Below are 25,499 nucleotides of genomic sequence, written 5' to 3'. Positions count from 1 at the left end.
TGGCTCTGTTAGGGCAGCTGCAGTTGCTTATCGCCCCCTAGTGTCTGCTAGTGGTGCTAGCCCAGAGCAGGGATGTAGGTGCATGGAGGAATTGCCGTAGGTGCCTAGATGCCAACTCTTCCCACAGCCTCCACCACACCCAGCAAGGAAGCGAAGCACCGTCCGCCCCCTGCTGGCCCGTGGCTGCTGTGTGCACTCCCAGTGGTCTACAGGAGACCCGGCTGGGGAGGGGCGGGGCGTGCAGAGGAGGCGGGAGTCCTGCGGAGAGCAGGAGGAGGGAGCCATGAGGCTCAGAGGCCCTTTGGCGGGGGGGGGGGTTAATGATTCACCAGGGGCTGCTTTCACAATTGCCAAGGGTCAGCTCCCTGGGCACTGTGGGAAGGCCACTGTGGGAAGGCCCCCGGGCAGCCGGCGACATGATCTCCATCACCGAATGGCAGAGTGAGTGCAGGGGCCGGGTGCTGGAGGGAGCTGGCCCGGGCTGGGCGGGTGGAGGTGAACCCTAGCAGCCCGGCTCTCCTGCCGCACCTGTGGCTGGGGAGCCTGTGGCTGGGAGCTGCCCTGTCGGCTCCCGCCCGGCAGCAGGCCCATGGCGGGTGTGGCCGGCTCTCCCGCGGCACCTGCACCCCGACCCCTGCAGCCAGTGGCTAGGAGTTGCCGTGTTGGCTCTGCCGGCGGGGGTTGCTCGGGGCCCTGGCAGGTTCAGTGGCCGAGCTCACCCCTTCCCGTCCAGGGCCCCCACAAACCCCCGGGGTCTCCTGGGCCCCCTGCCTCTCACTCTAAACTTCCTTCCCTTCCCTGGGGGGGAGCGGGCAGGGAGAGGCCTGGCCCTGAGGGGACGATTCGTGCCGTTCTCTGAGTGCACTGCCCCTCTGTGCCAGGCAATGTGTCCCCTGCTCGAAACCCAGGGGGAGGGCATGGGAAGCTGCATGACAAAGAGCTCAGGCCCGATGTCAGGTGGGAGCGGTCCTGGGGACAGGGAGCAGGAGGGAGCTGGGGTGGTGGGGGAACTGGGATCGCTGCTGTGTTCAGAGCAGTCGGGGCGGGCGTCTCTAGAGAGACCGCCAGGAGGTGAGGAACCAGAGCCCTGCAGGTATCTGGAGGGGAAATGTTGTGGGATGAGGAGACAGCCCGTGCAAAGGCCCTGAGGCTCGCGAGCAGGCCGGTGTGGCTGACTGAGTAAAGGGGAGAGTGACAGGGGCACAGGCCAGCGAGGTCACCGAGGGGTCAGGACTGCTGGAGCAGGTTAGGCCATGGCGGGACTTCGGTTTTCTCCACCCAAGATGGGAAATTGCTGGAGGGTTTTGTGCAGGAAGTGCGTGATCTCTTTCTGTTTGTTTGAAAGACGGCTCCAGCAGCCAGGCTGTAGAGAGGTGAGGACAGTGGGGAGCCCAGGGAGGGGCGGAAGTGCTAGAAGAGACAAGAAGCCTCCAGCGCTGGCCTGGGTGGCGGGAAGGTTGAGCAGGGCGGGCGGAGCCTGCTCTCCTGTGATAAGCGGCCAAGGTGGACGCCAGGTAGGCAGGTGAGCACAGGTGAGCACAGGAGTCTGAAGTGCGGGACAGAGGCAGGGGGAGGGGGGGCCAAGCTGAGAGTCCTGCAGCTCCCCAGGGACCAGAGTGCCGACAGCGGGGGGCAGGGCTGGGCTTCTGCCCACCGCGTGCCCGGAGCACCTGCCACTGCCTGTGGTGGCAATTGAAACTGTCTCCACACGGCGGCGATGTCCCGGGAACAAAATCACCTCCTCTTCTGTCCCATCGAGCGCCACTGACCGCAGAGAGCTGAGGCCTCTGCCGGCTACCGCAGGTCACCGCGCCGCAGCCTGGAGCTGGGGCCGCGGAGAGAAGGGCGGGGCGCATGCTAGGTCGGGGAGCACGAGGAACATGGTCAAGGCGGGAGGACCGTTGTCCCTGGCCACAGGTGAGGAGCCATGTGCTCAGAGCACGGAGGGCAAGGCGGATCGTGTCTGGAGAAGAGCTTGGACCAGCAGGCCGAGGCCCTGTCACGCAGGGCCTGTCACCACGGGGGAGATGACATGGTTTTGGGGTTTCTTTTGTTTTTTTTTTTTTTTTAATTTATTTTAAATGCAAAATGACAGAGAAAGCTGGAGAGACAGAGAAAGGTCCTCCATCTCCTGGTTCACTCCCCGAATGGCTGCAACAGCCAGGACTGCGCCAGGCCAAAGCCAGGAGCCAGGTGCTTCTTCTGGGTCTGCCACGTGGGTGCAGGAGCCCAAGCACCTAGGCCATCTTCTACTGCTTTCCCAGGCCGCAGCAGAGAGCTGGATGGGAAGCAGAGCAATCAATGGCTTAACCGCTGCACCACAGTGCGGACCACAAGAGGGCGCTCATCCAGAGCAGAACATGAGTGTGCGTGGTGCCAAGATCCCTGAGCAGTGGGGAGGCCTCGGGGCGACTGAGTGAGGCAGGAGGTGGGGGCTGTTGCAGGGCACTGACAGTGGTCAGAGCGGAGCGTCTGGGGGAAGCTGCGGGCTGAGGGAAGGAGGCCCTGCAGAGCCCAGGATGCCTGCGAGGGCAGCGTGTGGACACGGCGGCAGCTGCGAACTTGGCTCAGAGAGAGGCCTGGGCTGCACAGAGCAGTGTCCACGTTGTCAGCGCACGCGGAGTCTTTACAGATGGGGGGTGCACTTGCAGATAGCACGGGAAGAGAAGTGGGCTCGAGCCAGGCCCTGATCCCGAGAGGAAGAGAGCAGCGGGAGCTGGCAGAGGAGAGGCAGAGGGCGGCTCCAGGAAACCCGTAGAGAGCTACATCAGCAGGCAGTGCTCACCGCCGGCGCACGCCGAGGGACGCCGGCCTGGCCCCTGGACTTGCTGATGGGGGGGCAGTAATGGCCAAAGCCAGAGAAATGTCTGCCCTGACCCAGGTCGGTTAAGGGCACTTTGGAGAGCAGGTTCAAATCCCGCTGCTGCCATCTGCTGGCTGTGCCCCCACCCCGGGGAATGACTCAGTCTTGGGGTGTTTGGGCTTTGTTTGTGAAATGGGGCTGAGGGTGGCACCACCTAGTGGGTGGGCACAGAAATGACGGGACAGTACGCTGGTTATACCATTGCCCCACTGCCGCTCCCTCCTCCCCTTCCTGAGCAGTTCACTCTGACAGCCATTAGGCAGACAGAAAGAGGGGGTTGTGCAGGGTCGGTGTCAGAGCCCCAGTGCGGGGAGAAGGGTGTTCACACTGGGGTGGCCTGGTGCCAGGGGCCATGGCCAGAGCAGGGAGAGGAGGGACTCCGGGGGCTGGGTAGGGGTGGGGAGTGGTGGAGGGGCCCTGCGGAGTCCGCCTGCACAGTGAAGATGGCTCGAGGGGAGGAGGACACGGCTCTGTCTCGTTGATGCTTCTGCCTGAGACGGGGGAACCGCCGAACACAGGATCACTGGCCGACTCTTCCAAAGTCGGCTGCATCTACTGATCCGCGCGCAGGAGCCTGGAGGAGGGACCGCAAGGGCCACGTGGGCCGATGAGCGGGGTTCTTTCGCCGGGAATGACGTCGCTGGGACAACGCGTGAACCCTGGCGGGGATGCGCCCGTGTTCATGTCCCCCTGTCGGCCATCCAGGAATAAAGCGCGCGGGGCGCTGAGCCACCAGGTGGCCGCTGCTCTCCGTGGCTCTGGAAGAACGTTCTTTGTACAGAACGTGCGCCTTCCCCGCACATTTGTGATTGCACGGGAGACCAAGTGAGGAGCGAGTGGTGGTCGGAGATTCCCGCCCCTCCACCTGCCCCAGGAGACGCTGCCTTCTGCAGCTGTGGCTGCTTTTGGAGCAGGAAAGCCGTGGAACGTGGCTTCCCTCCACGTGAGCTACACAGTGGGCGGTTGGAGCAGCTGCCCACGGGCGTCAGGCTGCAGGTGTGGACTCTGCTGGGCAGGGCAGGGGCTAAACAGGGCTGGAGCGCAGCGACCAGGGTGCTTGCCAGGGACCCCTAACCCTGGGCAGTCTCAGGTCTGGGGAGGCCCCTGTTTTCCACTGGGTGACCAGGTCTTCCCAAAGAGTTCCTGTGGCCCCAGGGGGCTGTGACACGGCCATCTCCAGCAGGGGGCGCTCCTCCCTGCATCTGACTCCGATCTGCTTGGTTGCTGTCGGGAGCAGCCTCTGGCTAAGAGGCAGAGGCGGAAGGAGGGCTGAGGCTGTGCATGAGAACCCGCTTCTGACCCTTCTTCCTCTAAGCTCTCGTGCCCCCCTCTTACCCACGGGAACCAGGGTCTGGCTGGAAAATCAAAGTTAAAATGTATTCAGTGAAACTGAGGATTTCAGCCCAGGAACAGCCGGTCAGCGGCCGGAGTCTGGTGACAGCTTTGATGCTTTCCAGGGGGGGTGGTCTGCAGGCGCGGAGTCGGGTTTCAACAAGACACACGTGTGCGTGGTTCATGCTCTCCCCGGACAGCGCAGAACACCTGGCAATGACGAAGCAGACCTGGGTGCCCTGTGCCCCCAGCCTCGGCCCCACACTGGGTGTCCTCTGTGTGCTGGAGAGGCAGCCACGGCTCCTCACTCACGCTCCCCGCCGCACCCCGAGGCTGAACACTCGCTCCTTCAAGTGCAGGTGCTGTTGTCTTGGTAGGGGCAGAGCTGGGTCAAAGGTTTCATTCCCACGGACCGAGGGGACCAAGGCTTCTGTGGCTCTGGTGGCCGGAAGTGCCAAGTGTGGCCGTCAGGAAGGCGCCCCCCCCCCAACACAGGAAACTCGGGTATTCAGCAGCCCTTGCCGAAGAGAGCAGGGCACATAAGGAGAAGAACTGCAGAAGCCTGCTTCCGACTGCCCCAGGAGAAGACAGCAAGTGGGGACGCGAGAGACCCGTGCTGCTCCTGCACAGGGAGCCCGAGGCTGGTCTCCAGGGTGACAGGTGGGCCAGGTGGCTACGCCCACAAAGCAAGTGAAACCCCACACGGTGCTCCTGTGGTACCTCCACTTGAAAACATCTCCTAAGAGAAGCCGAGGGGCTGGGTGTACCAGGCCTGGAAGAGTGACGGGTGTTTTCACCGTAAGTCTAAGCTGACGGCAGGTGCTTCATAGCATGCATAAAAACTAGAGCACCTTTTTCACTCTGTCACTCAGCGAGCACACATGGCTGTGTTCCTCCTCCACAGCACCTCAGCCTGCACAGAACGATCGTTACAATGCAAGCAGGTTCCGGGGCACTTGGGGAAGACAGCAGAAATGGAAGTCAAAGTGAGTTTGTTTTTGTGGAAAAGAGCCTTCATGACCCACATTTTCTGTGAACTTACTGAAGGCTCCTTGAATTTCTTTTTCTTTTCTTTTCTTTTCTTTTTTTTTTTTTTTTTTTTTTGACAGGCAGAGTTAGACAGTGAGAGAGAGAGAGACAGACAGACAGACAGAAAGGGCTTCCTTTTCCATTGGTTCACCCCCCCAAATTGCGCTGCGCCGATCTGAAGCCAGGAGCCAGGTGCTTCCTCCTGGTCTCCCATGCAGGTGCAGGGCCCAAGGACCTGGGCCATCCTCCACTGCACTCCCGGGCCACAGCAGAGAGCTGGACTGGAAGAGGAGCAACCGGGACAGAATCCGGCACCCCAACCAGGACTAGAACCAGGGTACTGGTGCCACAGGCAGAGGATTAGCCAAGTGAGCCGCGGCGCTGGCCGACCCCTTGAATTTCAACTTGGTGTCCCTGAGGACAGAAATCTGCAATAGGGGAAAGAACACAGCTTTCCAAAATGCCCCACTGCGGTCGTGTTCTGCCCAGCGGTGCTGGGCTCTGGAAGCCAGAAACAAGTCCAGGTGGGAAAGGGGTGGAGTCGGGTGGGAGTCCGTGGTGCTGCAGGTCAAGTCTGCTTGGGATACCGCATCCCACGCAGAAGTGCCCGGCTCTGAGTCCCGCCTCCTCTTCTGATCCAGCCTCCCAACCACACGCACCCTGGAAGGCAGCAGAGGACGGCTGCAGTCCTGGAGCCCCTGCCACCAACGTGGGAGACCCGGATGGAGCGCCTGGCTCAGCCTTGGCTGCTGTGGCCATTTGGGGAGTGAACCAGCTGATGGAAGATTCTCTCTCTCTCCATCTCTTACTTTGAAATAAATAAATGAACTTTTAAAATATCAATTAAAGTCACTAAATATTTTTAAAAGAAAGAAAGGAACAGGAGGACTCAGCCTTTGGGGAAATGGGTTCCCGTGGCCGGGTGAGAGTTGATAGAGGTGATTCTGCACCAGTCCTAAAAAAGCCAAGTGTCTTATGTATTGAACTAAATTGAGCGAGGTCCAGTCTGTAGTTTGAGTAATAAATCTCATCTCTAGGTATATAGTGTTTTTAATGTTTATTTATTTACTTGAGAGGCAGAGAGATCTTCCATCCGCTAGTTCACTCACCAAATGGCTGCAACGGCCGGAGCTGGGCCAATCTGAAGCTGGGAGCCAGGAGCTTCTTCCGGGTCTCCCGCGCAGGTGCAGGGGCCCAGGTGGGACTATGAGCGCCCTCCTGAGCGCTGGCTTCTGTTCTCTCACTCGTGTAGGAGGGCCAGGGACAGAGGCCGTTGTGGGGAGATGGGACACGGTGTGGCGAGATGTTCAGAAGGGCCACCCTCATGGGAAGTCCAGCAGGACAGTGGGCGGTGCTGAGGCTCATGGGGGCTGTGTTTGCAGTGGGCACTTCGGTCCACTGTGGGTGGGGCTGCAGCAGGTCTCAGCTGCACCAGGGCAGGAACAGAGGGAGCCAGGGATGCGATCCGGGCCCTGATCTGGGCGACGTAGCATCTGAAGACAAGAGGAAGCCAAGAGTGCCAAGTGAGGAGGTGGCAGCAGCTTCCTTGGGGGCTGGAGTGAGGCCAGCACGGTGCCTGGGTGCCTGGCCTTCCTTTCCTGCCCACCCCCCCACCCCTGGACAAGAAGGTGCTGTTCCCTAGAGGACGCCTGTCCTATGGTGACGGAGAAAGTCCAGGGTCCCAACCGGTCCCCGAAACGCACCCCCGCCCCCTTCCTTGCCCATTGCAGAGATCGGTGTGGGCATCAGTGGTTTCGGCATCTTCTTCATCCTCTTCGGCATCCTGCTGTACTTCGACTCCGTGCTCCTGGCCTTCGGAAATGTGAGTGCCCCCACCCCAGCCTCCCTGGGGGCTCTCCTGCCAGGAGGACCCACCCCCAGCTCATGCAGATCACGCCCAAGCCCTGGGGCAGGCGTGGAGAAGCCAGGAGAAGGAGGGCGGCTGGGGACAGACAGCAGGGCCTGCTGGGGAACATGGAGACCCAGGTTCTCTGGCATGGGGGCGAGGCCCTGGGGGCTCCAGGCTGAGCCGGACACTGTCCCAGTCCCGAAGCGTGTAGCGTGTGCATCCAAGGCAGGGGCCAATCACGCAAGCACGCTTAACACAAAGCACACCCAACTGGAAAGGGTCGAGAAGCTGTTTGGAAAGGAAACGGGTGTGAAGGTGGGCAAAGTGCCGGCAGGGGGTGAAGAGGAGGGTTGGGAAGGCCTGGCGTTAAGGCCATGGGCAGTGCTGCGGCTGCCCGTGTCCTCGGGCGGGGGTGGGGCTACCTCCCTGCTTAGGCCTCCGTCTTCCTCAGCTTTGCCAAGTGGACATCATCTCCCTCTCCACCCATCTTCCCCAGGAGCCGGGTTGGATGCCAGGGACAGTCAGAGTTCTCCGTGTCCATCCCCCTGCCTCTGGGCATCCCTGCATCTCACTAAGCGGCTCCAGGCTTCTGTCACAAGGCTGGCTCATCCCCGCTGATGTCACCCACCTAGAAGACGAGCCCGCGTGCCCTTGCCTGAGCCCCTCTCCCCTCCCCGCTCCCTCCCGCAGCTGCTGTTCCTGACCGGCCTCTCCTTCATCATTGGCCTGAGGAAGACGGCCGCCTTCTTCTTCCAGCGGCACAAGCTCAAAGGCAGCAGCTTCTTCCTGGGGGGTGTGGCCCTCGTGCTCCTGCGCTGGCCCCTCCTGGGCATGCTGCTGGAAACCTACGGCTTCGTCAGCCTCTTCAGGTGTGCAGAGCCCTCCCGCCCACCGCGGCCCCTGGGCGGCGCGTGCAGAGGTGGAGACTCCGCCCTGCGTGAGATGAGCACCCGGGAGTCCTGGGGCCAGGCAGGGACGGAGGCCAGTCCTGGGGCCAGGCAGGGACGGAGGCCAGCACTTTGGGAGGAAGCGGCCACAGCGGGCCGGAGCAAACACTGAGCACTTACCGCGTCCCAGCACTGTGCCGTCACCGGGGAGGAGACCCAGGGCCTGCCCTCACGTACCAGCGAGCCGGGCGGGGAGCTAACACTTGCCAGGCGGAGTCTCATTTTATCCCATAACCCACTTAACAGACAACGAAACCAGCCGTGCTCAGAGAGCTGTGCCCCCCACATACACACATGCATGCATGCACACATACACACACCCACATGCACACTCAAACATACACACCCACACATACACACCCACACATACACACACCCACATGCACACCTATCCACACATATACACACCCACACATACACACACCCACATGCACACTCAAACATACACACCCACACATACACACACCCACATGCACACATACACACACATATATACACACCCACATGCACACATACACACCCATACATACATACACATACATGCATGCATACACACGCATACACACACCCACATACATACACACACCCATACACACCCACACACACACATGCATACATATACCCACATACATACGCACATACCCACATACATATACACACCCACACATACCCACATATACACACACATACACACATACATACACCCACACCCGCATATACACACATACACACCCATACATACATGCATACACATACATATACACCCACCCATGCATACACACCCACATACACACACCCACATACACACATACACACATGCACATGCGTACACACACATACACACATACACATGCATACACACATATGCACACTCACACACACATACACACATGCATACACACACATACACACACCCACACATACCCACACACATACGCACATATACACACATAACACACACATACACATTCACACCCACATACACACATACACATGCATACACACACATACACATATGCACACTCACACACACATACACACCCACACACATACACACACCCACACATACCCACACACATATGCACATATACACACACATAACACACACATACACATTCACACCCACATACACACATGCATACACACATACATTCACACACACCCACACATACACACCCCCACACACATACACACATATACACATACACACACACCCACATACACATTCACACACACACACACACACACCCAGTGCCACCCGGGCCCTCACAATGACTTCCTGAGCAATCCCAACTTGACCCAGGTGTTGTGGGTCTTGGCCTGTGCTGGGTCAGCCTGGGCTTGGTAGCAGGCAGGGTGGGCGTTAGTGACGCTGTGTGGCCAGGGCCAGGGCAGAAGCAGCTCAGAAGGGAGGCCAGGGAGGTGTCCATGGGAGTGGGGGGAGCAGGGGCTGAGACAGGCCTTGCAGCGTGGGTGGGGCCTGGGGAACACGGGTGGGCACCGAGGAACAGAAGGGAAAAGACATCAGGCGGGCTCCGGATGCCGCAGGACCTGTGCAGGCACGGATCCAACCATCAGATATAGAACAAGCACCCGCCGCGCCAGTGCCAGGCTAGCCATGGGGATATGGCACCGCAGGAGGGGAGGGGCCTGAGAGCTTGCGTTTCAGGAAGGAAGACAGGAAGTGAATTCAGTCCACGGCTCCCAGAGTTCAGGGAGGGCTCAGGATTGGGGGGCAAGGGGGCTGCTGCAGATTCTGCATTTCAAACCTGACAAGGACACCGGGCTGCCGCATGGCAGGGGCGCAGCAATCAGAGCCATAGGGCACCTCAGGAATGCAGGGGCGCCTCAGGAAACCGGGGCCCAAGGAGAGGAAGGGCCCAGCCAGAAGTCAAACGTCCCCTGCCCACCCAGTGGGGGGTGGCAGGAGCGAGGGGAGGCCCTCCCCATGGCGGCCTTGGCACCTGCCTGCCCATGAAAAGACCACACACATGTCCCTGGCACCCCCAGGGGGTGTTTGAAGAGTGGGACTTCAAGGGGGTGGGTTCACGGGGAAACTGAGGCATGGGAAGCGTGAGCCCGGAAACCGGGAGCAGATGCCTCACACCGGACCCAGGGTGAAGAAGGCTTCAGGCCAGAAGAAGAGGAAGAAGGAGGAGGACCGGGGCTGACAAGGGAGCACCTGCTGAGCCTCGCTTTGCGAAAGCCCCTGCCCCCATGCACATCCTGTTACAGGTGGACACAGAGATGCCCGGGAGGGACGGGATTTGCCCAGGGTGGACAGCGCCAGCGAGGGGTGGGGCTGAGATTTGAACACAGGGAGCCTTCCTTCTTAAACTTGATCCGGCTGCTTCCTGGGTTACAGGGGTGCAGAGCACGGCCTGCCCTAGAGCCCAGGGCCAGCTGTTCTGGGAGGCACAGGCAGCCTGCCTACTGCCTCTCCCTGCCCTGACCCCAGGCCATCACTGATGCTGCCCTCCTCCCTTCTCCTAGGGGCTTTTTCCCTGTGGCCTTCGGCTTCCTGGGGAGCACCTTCAACATCCCCTTCCTGAGTGTGGTAAGTAGGTCTCACCTGCAGCTTAGCTGGGCTGTGGTGCCGAGGGCAGGAAGCGTACCTGGGCCCCATCTGCCCCCAGGGCTCCAGCCTTCAGCCCCTCTTCCCCTCCCTGCACCTTCTCCGTGGGACCAGAGTGCCTGGTGGGGTGGGTATGGCAGGTAGCCAGTACCAGCCTCTCATTACATCAAAGAAATTAGGGCCCCGAGACCCCAGCTGCCTGCTCAGGCAGGGTTCCTGAGCCCCTGAGAGCTGGCTAGACCTGGGTCCTGGGGTGGGAGGGGCGTGTCTCAGCCAGCAAGGACAGGAAAAGCAGGAGGCAGATCCTGGCCTCTCCTTGGAGCAGGTGAGGGCTGGGGTCTCCAGGCCCTGCTCCTCCAGAGCACCTGAAAGAACAGGAGGTCCGTTAGCCCAGGGGGGCCCAGGGATGGCCAGCATCTCGCCGCCCGCCAGCTGGGCCCATCCCCCACAGCCCCTATCCCCGTCTGCGCTTGGCGCCGTCCCCAGCTCTCAAGGGTGGCCCTGTAATAACCTGGAGATTGTGTCTGCTTTCTGCTCTTTGTCTGAGTAAATGCTTCTTGGCTCCCACAGCTGTTCCAGAGGCTTCAAGGCACCGGCTCAATGGTCTGAACCACGGAGATGAGCTCCTTGAACTTGGATCACTGGCTGGGGGAGCTGGGAGGGTTACAGGAGGCCACCCCCACCCCCCTGCCCAGCACTGACTCAGACTGCCCAAGTCCGGAAGGAAGGACGGGGCTGAGCACCAGTTCTCAAAGTCAGCTCGGGAGGCTGCAGGGACTCTGGGCACAGACATCTGGACCCAGGGACAGTCGCCTGGGGCGCACGTCACAGCCCCGCCCTGTGTTCGTGGGAGGAAACACGAAGATTAAATCTCCAAGCGGTGAGTGTGTCTGGGACTCGGAGTCAGCGTCTCCTGCTCACCCCCCCACACACCTGCTGTATGAGGGTCAGCCCTGCCCTCCTAGGCTACAACCTCCACCCTGCTTAGTGCCCCTGCGGGCAGCGGTCGTTGCACAAGTGCTGGGCGTGTCCTGGCGGCACGTGCCTCTGCACCGGTACCTGCTTGTCCTGGACGACACACCCGGCACGCAGAGCCTCCCGAACCGGGCGGGGAACACAGCTCCTGCCTCCTGAGAGCTCCAATCCCAAAGAGGAAGCAGTCCTGTCCCGGGCCACAGGAACAGGCCCCTGGGGGGCTGAGGTCACGGCCAAGGAAGCCTGCCCCACCCTGCCGCAGGAGGAGGGGCACAGGTGGTGTGCCGTCACCCCGAAGCTGCTACTCCGTCCCCAGCACCTCCCCAGAGGTCCACTGCCTAGGGCCACCATTCGGTTCACATTCAAAGGCCCACGGCTTCCAGAACAGCCTTGGACTCCTGTATCCCATATCCCGGTGCCTGGAGTCGAGGGCCAGCGCTACCTCCAGTTCCAGCTTCCTCTAATGCGCACCTTGGAGGCAGCAGGTGACGGCTCCAGTGCTTGGACCCCAGACACCCACGTGAGAGACCTGGATGGGGTCCAGGCTCCTGGCGTCAGCCTGGTGCAGCCCCGGCTGTTGTGGGCATTTGGGGAATGAACCAGCCTATGAGCCATCTCTCTCTGTCTCTCTCTTTGTTTCTCTTTCAAATAAACAAAAACAGCAAATTTATTTAAAAAAAAAAAAAAAAAGAAGGAAGAAAAGGAAGCAGCCTGCTGAGCAAGTGCCCAGTAATCGAGGGCAGAAGAAGGCGTCGGACGCCGAGCCCTCGCCCTGCCCCACTGGTGCTGGGGCGCAGCCCGGGGCCCCCTAGTTGGGGCGGGGGCCGACCTGGCTCCTTCTCAGAGTCTGGAGCACGGGGAGCCCTGGGGTCAGCTGTGCCCGTGCCCTCTCCTCACGTTCCCTCCAGACTGAGTGGGTTTGTGGCACTTGTCAGAGAGGGAACCAGACGTGTCACCCTGACACCCTGCCCACGCTCCAACACGGCTCTCCTCTTTGTCTGGGGCGGAATGGGTCTCTGGCGAGTGGGTGAGGGTGAGCAGGTGGAGAGGTGGAGGAGGTCAGGAGGACCCCCGAGGAGAGGGCTGCCTGGGAAGGGGGGGCGGGGAGGCGGGGAGGGCGGGAGCGGGGAGGCGGCAGAGGTGGCGTGGAGCCTGGAGTCGTCAGCAGGCTTTATAAAGGGGGGCTGAGACCAGGGAGCCGGGAGAGCGAACCCAGGAACCCAGCTCTCCTCCTTCTGAGTGCTCACCCCCAGGGGGTCTCACACCCCAGACACCCTGCAGAGCCCCCACTGGGCCCGAAGGAGCCAAGGTAGGTGCACACGGCAGCCCCCACGTTCCAAGAGGAGCTGCCCTGGCCGGCGAGGCACTGGAGGGGGTGTGGGGAATTCGCTCCGAGACCAACGGGTGCATCCAGGCAGGCGGGGGGCTGAAGCCGCCGTCCTCCCCAGCGTGGGCTCTGGGATGCTGAGGTGACCACACCGCTGTGCACTCCATTTGGGAAGCACAAGAAAGCTCAAGGAGCAATGCTGTGGCGGGGATGGGAGGGGACTGGGACTTGGGCTCCCTGGGGCTCCTCTGAGCTGTTCCCCCACATGAAGGGTGGGTACCTACCTAAGGACTGGGGGTCCCCAGGGAGGAAGCCACCCCACTTCCCAAGCTCTGGATTCCTGTTGGACACTGAGCACCACAGTGTCTGGGGTGGGGGACGTGTGCACAGCAGGTGCAGTCAGGACTCGGGGCCCTAACAGGTCGAGCCCTTTCCCACACAATTCAGTTCTACCACAAAGGTCACGCTCCCCTGTGCACTGGCAGCGAATTGGGGGGAGGGAGAGGAGACAGAGGTGGGGGATCTATGTGTATGTGTGTGCGTGCATGTGCATGTATATGTGTGTGTGCGTGCTGGTGACAGGCAGAGTTCTTGCAGGGCGCACAGGCTCAGCGCCCCAGCGCCATCCCATGCAGCTGCCCCTGCTGGTATGCCTTCCATGGTAGCCTTTCTTCTGGCACCTGCCAGGAGCTGCCAGGACCCTCTAGGTCCGGTTCCCAGGATACCACGCCCCCAGGGGACCCACCTACATCCAGCGCATCATTTGCCGTGTCATTTTGAAGTGATCTGTTCATGAGTCAGTTTGCCACGCTAGACGTGAGGTCTCGGGAACGTGGCGGGCAGCAGCCCTGTGTCAGTCCACCTCTGCCCCCAGCACCGAGCGCAGCTTCACTGCTCCCAGCTCAGGGATCCATTTCCCAGCCCGCCTGGCCCCAGGCACCCACCTCGGCTCCCAACCCTGGGAATTTTTTTTAATTTATTTATTTGAAAGAGTTACAGAGAGAGGTAGAGACAGAGAGAGGGGTCTTCCATCCACTGATTCACTCCCCAGATGGCTGCAATGGCCGGAGCTGCGCCAATCTGAAGCCAGGAGCCAGGAGCTTCTTCCAGGTCTCCCATGTGGGTTCAGGGGCCCAAGGTCCTGGGCCATCTTCCACTGTTTTCCCAGGCCATAGCAGAGAGCTGGATCAGAAGAGGAGCAGCCAGGACTTGAACCAGCGCCCATATGGGATGCCGGCGCTGCGGGCCAGGGCGTTAACCCGCTGCGCCACAGCGCCAGCGCAGACCCTGGGTCATAAGGCAGGTGCAGTCGCTTCTGCAGAATTGAGTATGCAAGGGAAGTGTGCATCTGAGCCAAAGCGCTGATTCTACAGACGGACAGCGAGATGGGGGGGGGGGGGGGCAGGGGATGCTCCGGTCTCACAGCACAGAAGGCAGAGCTGGGGACAAAGTGCTCCTGGTCCCTTTGCAGGATTCGTACCCAATACACATGCCTGAGTCCCGCAGGGAGCCAGGGGACGGGCAAGCGCAGAGAGACCCAGGGGGCTGAGCAACCAGTGGGAGCTGATGGGCACATGATGCCCCCTCCCCACGCCCCGCCCACGGGGACCACCTTGGAGCTCTGCCTGTAGAGCCCCTGCCTCCCCGGCAGCTTCCATCACGGTTCCTGGACAATCTCCAGGTGCCTGGTGACTTCCTCCATGAGAACCAGGAGCCAGGAGCCAGAGGGCTGCATGACGGGCCAGAGGGAGCAGGGCGAGGGTCAGGGCACACGGCTCCCACCTCAGCAGCCAACGGGAGGAGGCCCCTTCAACCTGTGCCGCCTCGGAGCCCACCGACAGGGGCCTGGGGAGGCCACTGGCCCGGCCACACCCACTAAAAGTTTTCTCATCCCCGAATGCAGGCAGGAAGACAATTTAACGACAGCCTTGGAGGCTGCGCCGTGCTGGGAGAATGAGATGCTTGCCTCTCTTCCTTTTTTTCCTGAAAAAGAAAGCAAATTAAATTTATGTTACAGCAGGAGGGATCGGGGCACACATGGGGTCAGTGCGACCCGGACACACATGGGTCTGCACAGAGGGAGAGGTGCCTGCTCCTGGGCTCTGGGGGATGTTTGTGCCTCGCCCAGTGCCTGAGCTCCTAGACCTGCTCACCCCTCATCGCATCTCACACTCCTTCCTCCAGCAAGCCCGTGACTCAGAATCCTGGCCATTCTCCAACCAACTGGGTCTTTTCTTCCTTCCATCCTAAGCTTACTGGTCTCACCTCCTCCAGGAAGCCCTCCCTGATATCCTCACCTAGCATGAACCCGGCTCTGAATCACATTGTGTGAGTGGTCTTTAGCTCACCTCCCTGATACATTTTTTTCAGACACATCCCTTTGAGGGCTTTACCTCTGGCACTGGGCTCTGCCCCCAGCACCCAGCCCAGATACTGGGCCTGGCCTATGCCTCATTCCCTGTCTCTGTTTCAGCCTCAGGGCACCGCCAGGGCCTGCCTCACCTCACCAGAATGAACGCACTGGTTTCTTGGCAGCTGCTGCTGTTCCTCTGTGCCACCTCCTTCCAGGAGAGCTTGGGAGGGGCGGCCGTCGTGGAGTCGCCCGGACCCACAGGTGGGCTTCACTGGGGAGGATGGGCGGTTGCAACCCGCACCTCGCCGTAGTTGACACGGGGTGGGGGGGTGGTCTCCTGTGCATCTGATGGCAACCCAAGACTGGCGTGTCTGCCCCGCGCTGAGAGCCCCACCGAGCCCACAGGGCAGGGCTGGCACAGGACACCCGTCCTGACGCAGGTGCCTGTTAACCCTGGCGCCATCCTGCCTTTCTCCCGCTGCGTCCTCTGGGGAGGGAACCAGTGTGCAAGCTTCTTTTCATTAGAGACTTCGGAGTCTTTATGAGGAATTGGGAGAAAGAAAGCAAAACCCCAAAGCAAAGGACAAATCCCAATACCCGTCCACCTGAGGGGATCGAGGGACACTGCATGGATGAGCTGGGGACACTGAGGCCCAGAGGGGTCACGAGAGGCTGTCAGAGTCACTGGGTCAGCACCACAGAAGCCCAGCAGGTGCCAGAGCCCCGGCCCTGTTTCTGGGGAGCTCTGGCCACTGGACCGGTGCCACAGCCCGGTGGGAGCTGTGCTTTTGAGCACGTCTTGGTGTCAGCTCTCTGGGCAAATCAGAGCCCATGGCTGCGCCTCCCTGGCCCTCTCCCTCCCTGCCACACCGCCCACATCATGTCCACACCCCGACGAGCTCCCAGAGCACAGGGCATGGCTCCAGGTGTCCCTGGCCAAGAACGCTCCCTTCCTGAGGGAGGGGGGCTGCTCCGGAGAGAAGTCCCACTGCTGCGTGGACACGGAGCTGGCCCTAGGGGAGGCCACACACGGCAGCCGCAGGTGTCCTGCTGCTGGCTTAGGGGGTGTCACTGGGAAGCCCCCAGGCAAGGGGGCATCAGCGTGCTAGGCAGACGCTCACTCTGCACCGGGTACCCACTCCTCTGTTACAAAGAGTGCCAGTGTATTGAGGAGCCACGCTCCAAGCCACCCCAGCACACACCCACACACAGGGCTGGCTGCCCTATTTTACTGCCACAGAAAACAGGGACCTATTAAGCCTTGCATTTGAAGCGCTTCCAATTAGCCTCCTTAACCCTCAGTAGGAAGGGGAGAAAGAGCCCACCCAGACGGGGGAGGGAGCCAGTGACCAGACCTGGTGACTCTACCATCTTCACTGAGCCCTGATACAGCTTCTCAGGGAGCAGGGCTGGCACTTAGGAACAAGTCCTTTTTTGTTTGCTTCCTTGTTTAAAGATTGTTTTGTTTATTGGAAAGGCAGAGTTAGAGAGTGAGAAGGAGAGACAGAGAGAGATCTCCCATGCGCTGCTGGTTCACTCCCCAAATAGCTGCAACTGTCAGAGCTGGGCCAGGCTGAAGCCAGGAGCTCCATCCGGTCTCCCTCGTGGGTGCAGGGCCCTAAGCGCCTGGGCCATCTGCTGCTGCTTTCCCAGGTGCATTAGCAGGGAGCTGTTTCGAAAGTGCAGCAGCCCCAAAGGCAGAGGGTGGATTAAGGCGCTGCACCCCAGCACCAGGCTCCAGATCCACGTTCTTGATGTCTTTTACTACAGATTTCCCCTGCTTTTGTAGAACTTTCCATAAGCATTCATGGAGGCCCTGCTACGTGCATGGCACTGTCACGCACCCTGGAGACACAGAGACAGCCAACAGGGCACCGACGGCCGCAGGAGCCAGGCCGGGACCCCGCAGAGCTGCACAGCCGGTTGGGAAAGCAGCAGAGCTGAGCTCCCCCAAATACTTGGGATTTCCGGATTTCCAAACTGTACCTTGTTTGCTTCGTAAAAGGGTATAATTTAACCCAAAAATTACCGGAGGAAATTCTGGGTAAAATTCGGGCGCTTAGAGTCCTGACTGCCCCTCGGCCTCACCTACCTCTGCTTTCTGTCCTAGATCAGCGGCTGGGAGCCCCCGGCCTGCGGCGCGCGTTGGAGACGAAGCCCGCTCCGGCCCGGCTGACCCTTCGGGCAGCACCGCCGTGCCCGGACGCCGGGAGCCCGTGCGCCCCGCGCAGCCGCCTGGCCCCGGCCCCGCGGGACGCCGTGCTGGTGCAGCGCGAGAGGGATTCGTCCGCCTACAATTGGAACTCGTTCGGCCTGCGCTACGGCAAGCGGGGGGCAGCGCTGGGACGCGGCGGGGTCGGCGCGGGGCGCTGCTGAGGCTCGGGCTGGGCGTGCGGGGCGCGGCAGGCACTGCGCCCCGCGAGGCTGCGGGGCCTGCGGAGCGGGAGCTTCTGTCCCGAGGCAATAAAGGTGATGCAGCCGCGTGGCCGGCGTGGAATTGGAGGCCGACGGTGCCCGCGGCTGGCTCCCGAGCTGTCACGCAGGCAGCTCACTCCCAACCCGCGGCAGACACGCGGAATCCCTGCACGTCCGACTTCTTCAGCGAGGGGACGCCCTCGCTGGTCGGGCGTTTCCCACCGTGGCAATCGTCTGAAGACGCGTCCACACGCCTAGCCGGCGCTCCGCGGGTGCAGCCGGGGTGGGGCAGACCTGGACGGCTCTTCCCTGATTCCAGGAAGGTGCACAGCCACCAGTACAAGACTGCAGGACGCCGCCGTCCAAGCAGTCAGCCTCTGCGCGCGCGTAGGTGGGCACTCCCTGCCCCCTAGGGTCCCGCACGTAGGCCTCCTGCTGTCCCTTTTCTCCTATGACCCCGGGCAGCTAGGCGCGCCTCACCCCATCCTCACAGGTGCAACCCTGAAGTTCAGAGAAGTAACTCGCTCCAGGTGTGCCTGCGGCAGGTGCACGAGTGCCTCGCGGGGGCCCGTGGGCTGGGGGCTGACGCTGTGGTAGGAAGGCGGAGCGGCGGCCACCCCGAGGAGCCCAGCCCTCTGTGACAGCCTCAGGCACCCCGTCCTGCTCCGTGTTCCTGGGGCACTGTCACCAGCGCTCCACCCATTCCAGCAACTAGGACTGTGCAGGACCAGGCAGAGCTGCGTTGCTATGGCAGCGAGATGGGCTGCCATGGGAACGCGACGACCTGCCCCGCCCCCATCACTGCCCTTGAAGGGACGTGAGCTCCAGCCCTAGCATGTCCCAACGGCCTGAGGCTGTCGCTGTTGGAAGGAGCGTCTCTGCCTCTGTCCTTTTAAGTGACATCCTCCTAGCACCGGGAACAGTGGGTCCCTGAGTCCAGCTGCTAGGCAGCCTCATTTTTACAAAATTCCCAGTGTCCCCCTCTAGCCTCTCCTCGCAGCCGTGCTTGTGTCCAGGTGGGAGGGACGTGTGTGTGTGCTGCTGGGGTGGCAGTGAGAGTCTGCGTGCCTGTGCATGGGCACCGGTGGCCCTGTGTGTGGCGCAGTCCTCTCCAAGCACCTGCCAGCCCAGAGCCCTGGAGATCTCTCTGCTGGCCATGGCCATGCTTCTGCCAAGCCTCTGGGCATTGCGATCTGGGGAGAAGAGGGGGCAGGTCTCCATAGAACCCAGGGGTCTCCGTTTTCCTGTGGCCCCAGCCTGCCTGCGAGCCTGCTGTCTTGACGGGCCACCAACGGAGGCTTCGAGGGGCTAGAACGTGACTGAGACTCCCATCCCCCTCTCCAGATTTTCTGGGTCGGCTCAGAGAGCTGCCCCTCCCCCCACCCTGCAGCCCAAGGGCTCAGAGGCAGGGCTGCTGCCTGCGTCTCCCAAGAACCCCGCACAGTCCCCGTGTGCTAAGAAATCAAGGGGCCCAGCCTTCCTCGCTGGGGGAAGTAGGGGATCTCTGCCCAGGCCCCGCCCTTCGGGTAACTCCTCCAGCAGTGAGCCGCTCTCAGGCCCTCTGGGAAGGGGTACAGAGACAGCGGGGAGGGCTGAGAGGACACTCCTAGCACCTGACACCTCGCTGATACACTGAGTGCTGGAGCGTGCTGAGCACTGGGCCGCCTCGGGGCATCCTCACCAGAGTCTGGGGCGGGCAGTGGTATCCCATTATACAGACGAGGACACTGAGGCTCAGCATGGCTAAGTGGTGTGCCCAGGAGCACGCAGCTGGAGTTACAGAGCCGAGGGCCAGACCCCCATCGTCCTCACCCCCACCCCAGGGTCCTCCCCCACTGCATCCCCTCTCTGGCCTCCACTTTCAGGCACTGCTGGGTGGCAGACCCCACTCTTCTCCCGAATGCTTTGCCCTGGGAAGCCGGGCTCTGGCAGCCACTGCGCCTCTGTCCCCACCCCTACCCAGGCCTCTTCCCCTCCAGCCTGTGGGCCCTGCCTCCCCTCCCTGCCAGCAGCTTCCGGAGCCCCCGACTGGTTCACAGGAAGAAGGACCTCAGGCCCGGGGACAGCCAGCATGCCCTCCCCTGCCCCGTCCTATTTCCTCAGATGGCTGGGGGGTGGGGACCCAGGGGCAGGGCTTGCTTTGCCCGGGGGGGCGGGGGGGAGCCAGGACGCGATGCACAGATGCCTGGCCACCTCCCTCTTCACATCCGTCCCTTCACATCAGCTTCACACAATGTTCGAGAGCACCGCTCAGGACACCTTGCTGTCCACTCACTCCCTTGGGACACCTTGCTGTCCGCTCACTCCCTGAGCCCCTTTGAGACCTCAGTGGAACAAGGAAGGTAGAAACCCACGAGGACAAAGAGAAGGGAGGAGCAGACGAGACATGGCAGCAAGTGTCTGAAGGTGAAAGCAACTCGGAGGGCTTGGCAGAGCCGGGGGCCTCTGGCCTCCGCGGGGCTCCTGGGGGCACAGCTGAGCCCACCCAGGCCCACCTCTGGGTGCCGAGGGGCCTGGCGAGGATGAAGTCTGTGCTGAAGAGAGGGCCCTGGCAGAAAACCCCCTGCTTCCCGGGGCCCCTTCCCCAGCAGCATAGCCGGGCCGTCCTGCTGGCCGCCCCAGCCCCTGCACCATCCCAGGAGGAGGCCAGGGCTTCCTCTCTGCAGAGGTAGGCAGTGGGGGTGCCCCGGTCACGGTCACGGACAGCGAGCACAATGAGAATGCGGCTACAGAGGGCAGCTGTGTGGGCGAGGCCCCAGGCACACAGGGAGCCGGCAGGTCCAGTCGGGACCTTTGTACCCTGATACTGGGGACTCCCATCTGCAGTGGGCGGCCAGCCTGGAGCTCTGCCCTGCACCCTCCTGGGAGACTCAGAAGCGGCTCCTGGCTCCTGGCTTCAGCCTAGCTCAGCCCTGGTTGTTGCAGCCAGAGTGAACGAGCTGATGGAAGATTCTCTCTCTCTCTCTCTCTCTCTGCCTCTCCTCCTCTCTCTCCGTAACTCTGCCTTTCAAATAAATAAAAAAGAAAAAGTCCACAGAATTTAGCATCTTGGCCACGTGAGCAGCGTAAGATCGGCCGGGTTCTTGTGCTGCAGGCTTCCAGAATTTTCCATCTTAGAGATAACATTTAAAACTTAGTCTGTAATTACTACCCTGGGGGGAGGGTAAGAAAACAATTTGTGCCCATAAAAAACAGAGAGGCTGCAATAAGACAAGGAGTAAGAGAATTAGGAGTTCCAGAAGTAAAACACGTAAGAGCAGAAATAAAAGAGTTGGAACATACAGTTACAGAAATCTAGAAGGTAGGAGAAGAAATCAGGAGGAAAATACAAGAAACCTAGAAAAACAAGCAGAAGTGCCAGGCCTGCTACGAATGTGAGTTCCAAGTAGAGAGGAAGGAGGTAGGCCAAGGGTAGAAACGACCAAAGCACTGCTGCTAGTTGCTTTGTCAGAACAGAAGAGATGGAAAAAGAGCCAGGCTGGGGGCCAGCACTGTGGCCCAGCGGGTAGAGCCGCCTCCTGTGACGCCAACATCCCGTCTGTGTGCTGGTTCGAATCCCAGATGCTCTACTTCCGATCTTGCTCCCTGCTAGTGTGCCTGGGAAAGCAGTGGAAGATGCGCCCCTGCACCCATGTTGGGGAGACCTGGAAGAAGATCCTGGCTCCTGGCTTGGGCCTGGCCCAGCCCCAGTTACTGGGGCCTTTGGGGAGTGAACCAGTGGTTAGAAGATCTCTCTCCTTCTTGCTCTCTGTGTAACAGGCAGAGAGCGCCCCTCTGCTGGTTCACTCCCCAGCAGAAGCAAATGGGCAGGGACCCGAGTGCCTTAGCCACCCCCCTCTGCCTCCCGGGGTGCACATTTGCAGGGATCAGGAGTGGAGCTGGGCCTGAAACCCAGGTGCTCGGACCCAGGCAGCCTCGGAACAGCTAGGCCTGATGCTGGCAGCACACGGAGACGTTTGGGCTTGCCAGGACCGTGAATGCTTGCCTCCCCTATGTCTTTTCTCAAGCAGCTTGGCAGCACGGGCTCCGCCCAAACACCAGCGTCGTCTGAGACAGGAAGTTCCCAAGCCAGGGAGGGCGACAGCAAAGATGGCCCTGGTGATAGCAGCAAGCCCAGGAGAAAACCCCTGGGCGCCACCCCTGGAGCGAGGCCAGGGGCCAGCGGGCTTGGGGCATCCTGGCAGAATTCATGGGACCCTGGAAAAAGGAGGAATGGAGCGGGGGAGAGGGCAACGGTGAACTTAATAAAAAGCAACCAATTACACAAGACAGGAGGCGTGATCACCTACTGGGGACCAGTAACTGCGTCCTGGGAATGCGAACGTGGGGCTCCGATCGGGTCAAACCCCGGAGCGGTGGAGGGAGGAAATCCCGGTGCCCCATAAAAGGTGATCAATAAGAAGTGCATGCAGTGTAGAAGGGACGGCAGTGCACGCGTCAGCTCTAGGGCTGCACCAGCTCCCAGCGGTGCAGGAGCCACAGTGTGGAAAGCCAGGCCGAGCGGGGCAGAGCTGGAGGCCGAGGGGTGGGGGCGCCGGGACTGCAGACTGCTGGTTTTCGTTGTAATGTATGAGTTTTTAAAACCAGAGCATATTTTAACTTAATGTCATTTATTTCACATACACACAGCCCCCATCTGCTGGTTCATTCCCCCAAATACCGGCAAAGGCCCAGGGCAAAACCCAGGAGCTGGTAACCCAATCCAGGCCTCCCGTGTGGGTGGCAGGAACCCAGGGACCTGAGCCATCACCGCTGCCTCCCAGGGTCTGCGTTAGCAGGAAGCTGGAGTCGGGAGCCAGCGCTGGGACCTGAACTGAGGCACTCAGATGTGGGCATGAGGGTGCCAGCTGCAAGGCCGAACACACACCCTGCTTCAGCTCTTTCCAAGATAAACAGACATCCAGGCCACCTGAGGCACGGCCGCTCTTCTCAGGCCTTCAGCCTCCAGGCACTTGCAGGGTCCCTGCGTCAGCTGCGTCTCATCCCAGCAACAGCCCTTCAACCAGGCTCCACTGGCCCAGCACACCCCGCTCCTTCCCCACCCCCGCACCACCAATCCCTCCCTCCCCCCCTCCCCCCGGGCCCCGGCAGCCCCCTGCAGCCCTGTGACCCATGTGACCTGTCTGCTATTTCCAGGGTGGCCTCAGATCTCAGGACGGGGTCACCCCAACCCCATGGCCGAATTCCTGATCCCCCAAGGCCCCCGACCAAACAGCTGGGGATGCCGGGTTCACCCCTCCCCACCGCACCCCACCCCTTCCCCAGCACAGCTGAGTAACCCTGCCTGCCGCAGCTGCCCACACGCAGCCCTGCCTCTCAAGGCCTCGGCTGCTGGGCTCTGGTCCCCTCTAATTGAACAAATCTGCCCAGCAGCCAGCTGGGGCCCTCCAGGGTCAGGCAGCAGAGCACGCTGGGGGAGGGCAGGTGTGGGAGAAGCCCCGGCGTCTGATTTTTGCTTTTCACCCACAGAAGCCGATGGGCCCGAGGTGTTTAGTTCCAGAACAGTAAGCCTCAGTCCAGTGGCAGAGGCCCCGTGAGACATCCTGGGACAAACCCAGGCCCTGCTCGAAGCAGCACAGATTGAACTGGGTGACCTCCAGCCTTTCCCAGCTCCACCCAGGCCTTCCCCAACCACCCAGTCTCACAGGGACATTACCATGGAGGAGGGGAGGGGTAGCAGTCAGCCCTAGAGAGGCTCTCAGCCACACTTGAATACTGGGAGATCCCACTCTGCACGGCCAGGATCCCACTCTGCACAGCCAGGATTCCACCCTGCACAGCCAGGATCCCACCCTGCACGGCCAGGATTCCACCCTGCATGGCCAGGATTCCACCCTGCATGGCCAGGATTCCACCCTGCACAGCCAGGATCCCACCCTGCATGGCCAGGATCCCACCCTGAGCAGCCAGGATCCCACTCTGCACAGCCAGGATTCCACCCTGCACAGCCAGGATTCCACCCTGCACGGCCAGGATTCCACCCTGCACGGCCAGGATCCCACTCTGCACAGCCAGGATCCCACCCTGAGCAGCCAGGATCCCACCCTGAGCAGCCAGGATCCCACCCTGCACAGCCAGGATTCCACCCTGAGCAGCCAGGATCCCACCCTGCACAGCCAGGATTCCACCCTGCATGGCCAGGATCCCACTCTGCACAGCCAGGATCCCACTCTGCATGGCCAGGATTCCACCCTGCACAGCCAGGATCCCACTCTGCACAGCCAGGATCCCACTCTGCATGGCCAGGATTCCACCCTGCACAGCCAGGATCCCACCCTGCACGGCCAGAATTCCACCCTGCACGGCCAGGATCCCACTCTGCACAGCCAGGATCCCACCCTGCATGGCCAGGATCCCACCCTGCACAGCCAGGATCCCACCCTGAGCAGCCAGGATCCCACCCTGAGCAGCCAGGATCCCACCCTGCACAGCCAGGATCCCACTCTGCATGGCCAGGATTCCACCCTGCACAGCCAGGATTCCACCCTGCACAGCCAGGATCCCACTCTGCACAGCCAGGATTCCACTCTGCACAGCCAGGATCCCACTCTGCACAGCCAGGATCCCACCCTGACAGCTGCAGCAGCTAAGGAAAGGTGGGCGGGCCTGGCTCCCATTGGATTTATGCTTCCCCTGATGGTTCTCATGACCGGCTCTGCCCCACTGAGAAGGGCAGGGGCAATGCAACCTCCCTCCCCCATCCACTCGGCTTCCCTGACCTCAGGGTGAGGCATCCCGGGGGCCTCTGTGAGAACAACTGGACCCCTGGGCTGCGGGGCCTGCAAGATGCCCTGATAAGGGTCCGGCACACTCTCCTCTCCATCCCACGGCCCAGGGCTCCAGAAGGGCACCTTCCAAGGGCACGAGAGAAGCCGCGGGTCTGCCCCCACCCTGGATTACCCCCTGGCAGAGATGCAGGGGGACAGTCAGGCCCTGACAAAGCGTCAGCATCTGCAGAACCCTAGGACACCACGGAAGGCAGAGCTCTGGCCCAGCGGGGCCCCTCCCACCAGGGAAGCCCCTGACCGTTGAGCTCTGGCCACAGCGTGACTGTCCCCGGGTAGGGAGCTGACCACCTCCTGGGGCGTCTACGCTGGGGCTGGGTGGTATGGCCTGCTGGGTTCTTCCTTCCTTCCTTCCCCAGGATTGAAGGGGCTCTGCTTCCTGGGGAGGCTTCGCAGCACCCTGGGGCTTCTCTCTTCCAGCCCTGGAGGGGCTTGGCTGTGCTCGGCCCAGAGCTGGAGGGAGGATCCCTCGAGCCTGTGGCAGCCAGTCTGCACTCAGGTCCTCCTTTCCCTCTGCGATGGCTGGTGCTGTGCTGCAGAGGGACCACGAGAGACAGGCCCTGTGCTCTTCCAGCGGGTCCCCTTGCCTCTCCTGCCCCTGCAGCTCTCCACCACGCTGTAGCCTCCCCAGGAGTTAGCATATCCTGGGGTGGGGGGGGTGTTCACACTTGTCGCCCACGGCCTGGCAGGAGGCTGCGGATGGGTGTGAGGAGTGAGGGCAGCTTGGCTGGAGTGCTGGGTCCCCAGCAGCCTGGATACAGTGGCTGCTCAGACCTCTGGCCGGCCCTTGCCTTCAGAGAGTCCTGAATCCTGACCTGAAATACGCAGGAAGGCCCTCCTGCAGCACGCGGGGCTCTCCCTGCTCATCCTTCCTTCTGTACCCACAGGGATGGGCTCCAGGATCCCCTGCAGATACTGAAGTCCACGGGTGCTCTGGCCCCTTCTGCGAAGCAGCACAGTGTTTGCCTAAAACCTGCACGCACCCTCGCACGCTCTGCATCATCTCTGGGTTACTTAGGCTACTGAGTGCCATGTAACTGGTATTTAAA

The 25,499-nt window shown here is 61.3% G+C and overlaps 1 protein-coding gene across 6 annotated transcripts; it reads left to right on the top strand.

The window, feature by feature from the left end:
• Window positions 1-340: 340 nt before the first annotated feature.
• Window positions 341-18,099, top strand: LOC100358281 (vesicle transport protein GOT1A). 6 transcript variants are annotated; one of them, XM_070055142.1, is made up of 7 exons: window positions 362-441; window positions 4,321-4,993; window positions 5,100-5,181; window positions 6,955-7,046; window positions 7,764-7,942; window positions 10,514-10,577; window positions 11,166-12,248. In XM_070055142.1, the coding sequence occupies exons 3-7, from the start codon at window positions 5,130-5,132 to the stop codon at window positions 11,202-11,204; spliced, it is 426 nt and encodes a 141-aa protein (XP_069911243.1). In that variant the 5' UTR covers window positions 362-441; window positions 4,321-4,993; window positions 5,100-5,129; the 3' UTR covers window positions 11,205-12,248. The 6 variants fall into 6 exon arrangements, with proteins under 6 accessions (XP_051677124.1, XP_069911243.1, XP_051677123.1 ...); XM_051821163.2 differs by lacking the exon at window positions 4,321-4,993 and having other exon boundaries at window positions 376-441; XM_070055141.1 differs by lacking the exons at window positions 4,321-4,993; window positions 5,100-5,181 and adding an exon at window positions 5,443-5,748 and having other exon boundaries at window positions 401-441.
• Window positions 18,100-25,499: the final 7,400 nt, after the last annotated feature.

Source organism: Oryctolagus cuniculus, chromosome 13, assembly GCF_964237555.1.
Source record: "Oryctolagus cuniculus chromosome 13, mOryCun1.1, whole genome shotgun sequence".
Classification (NCBI taxonomy): domain Eukaryota; kingdom Metazoa; phylum Chordata; class Mammalia; order Lagomorpha; family Leporidae; genus Oryctolagus; species Oryctolagus cuniculus.
This window is presented reverse-complemented; position numbering and strand designations above follow the sequence as displayed.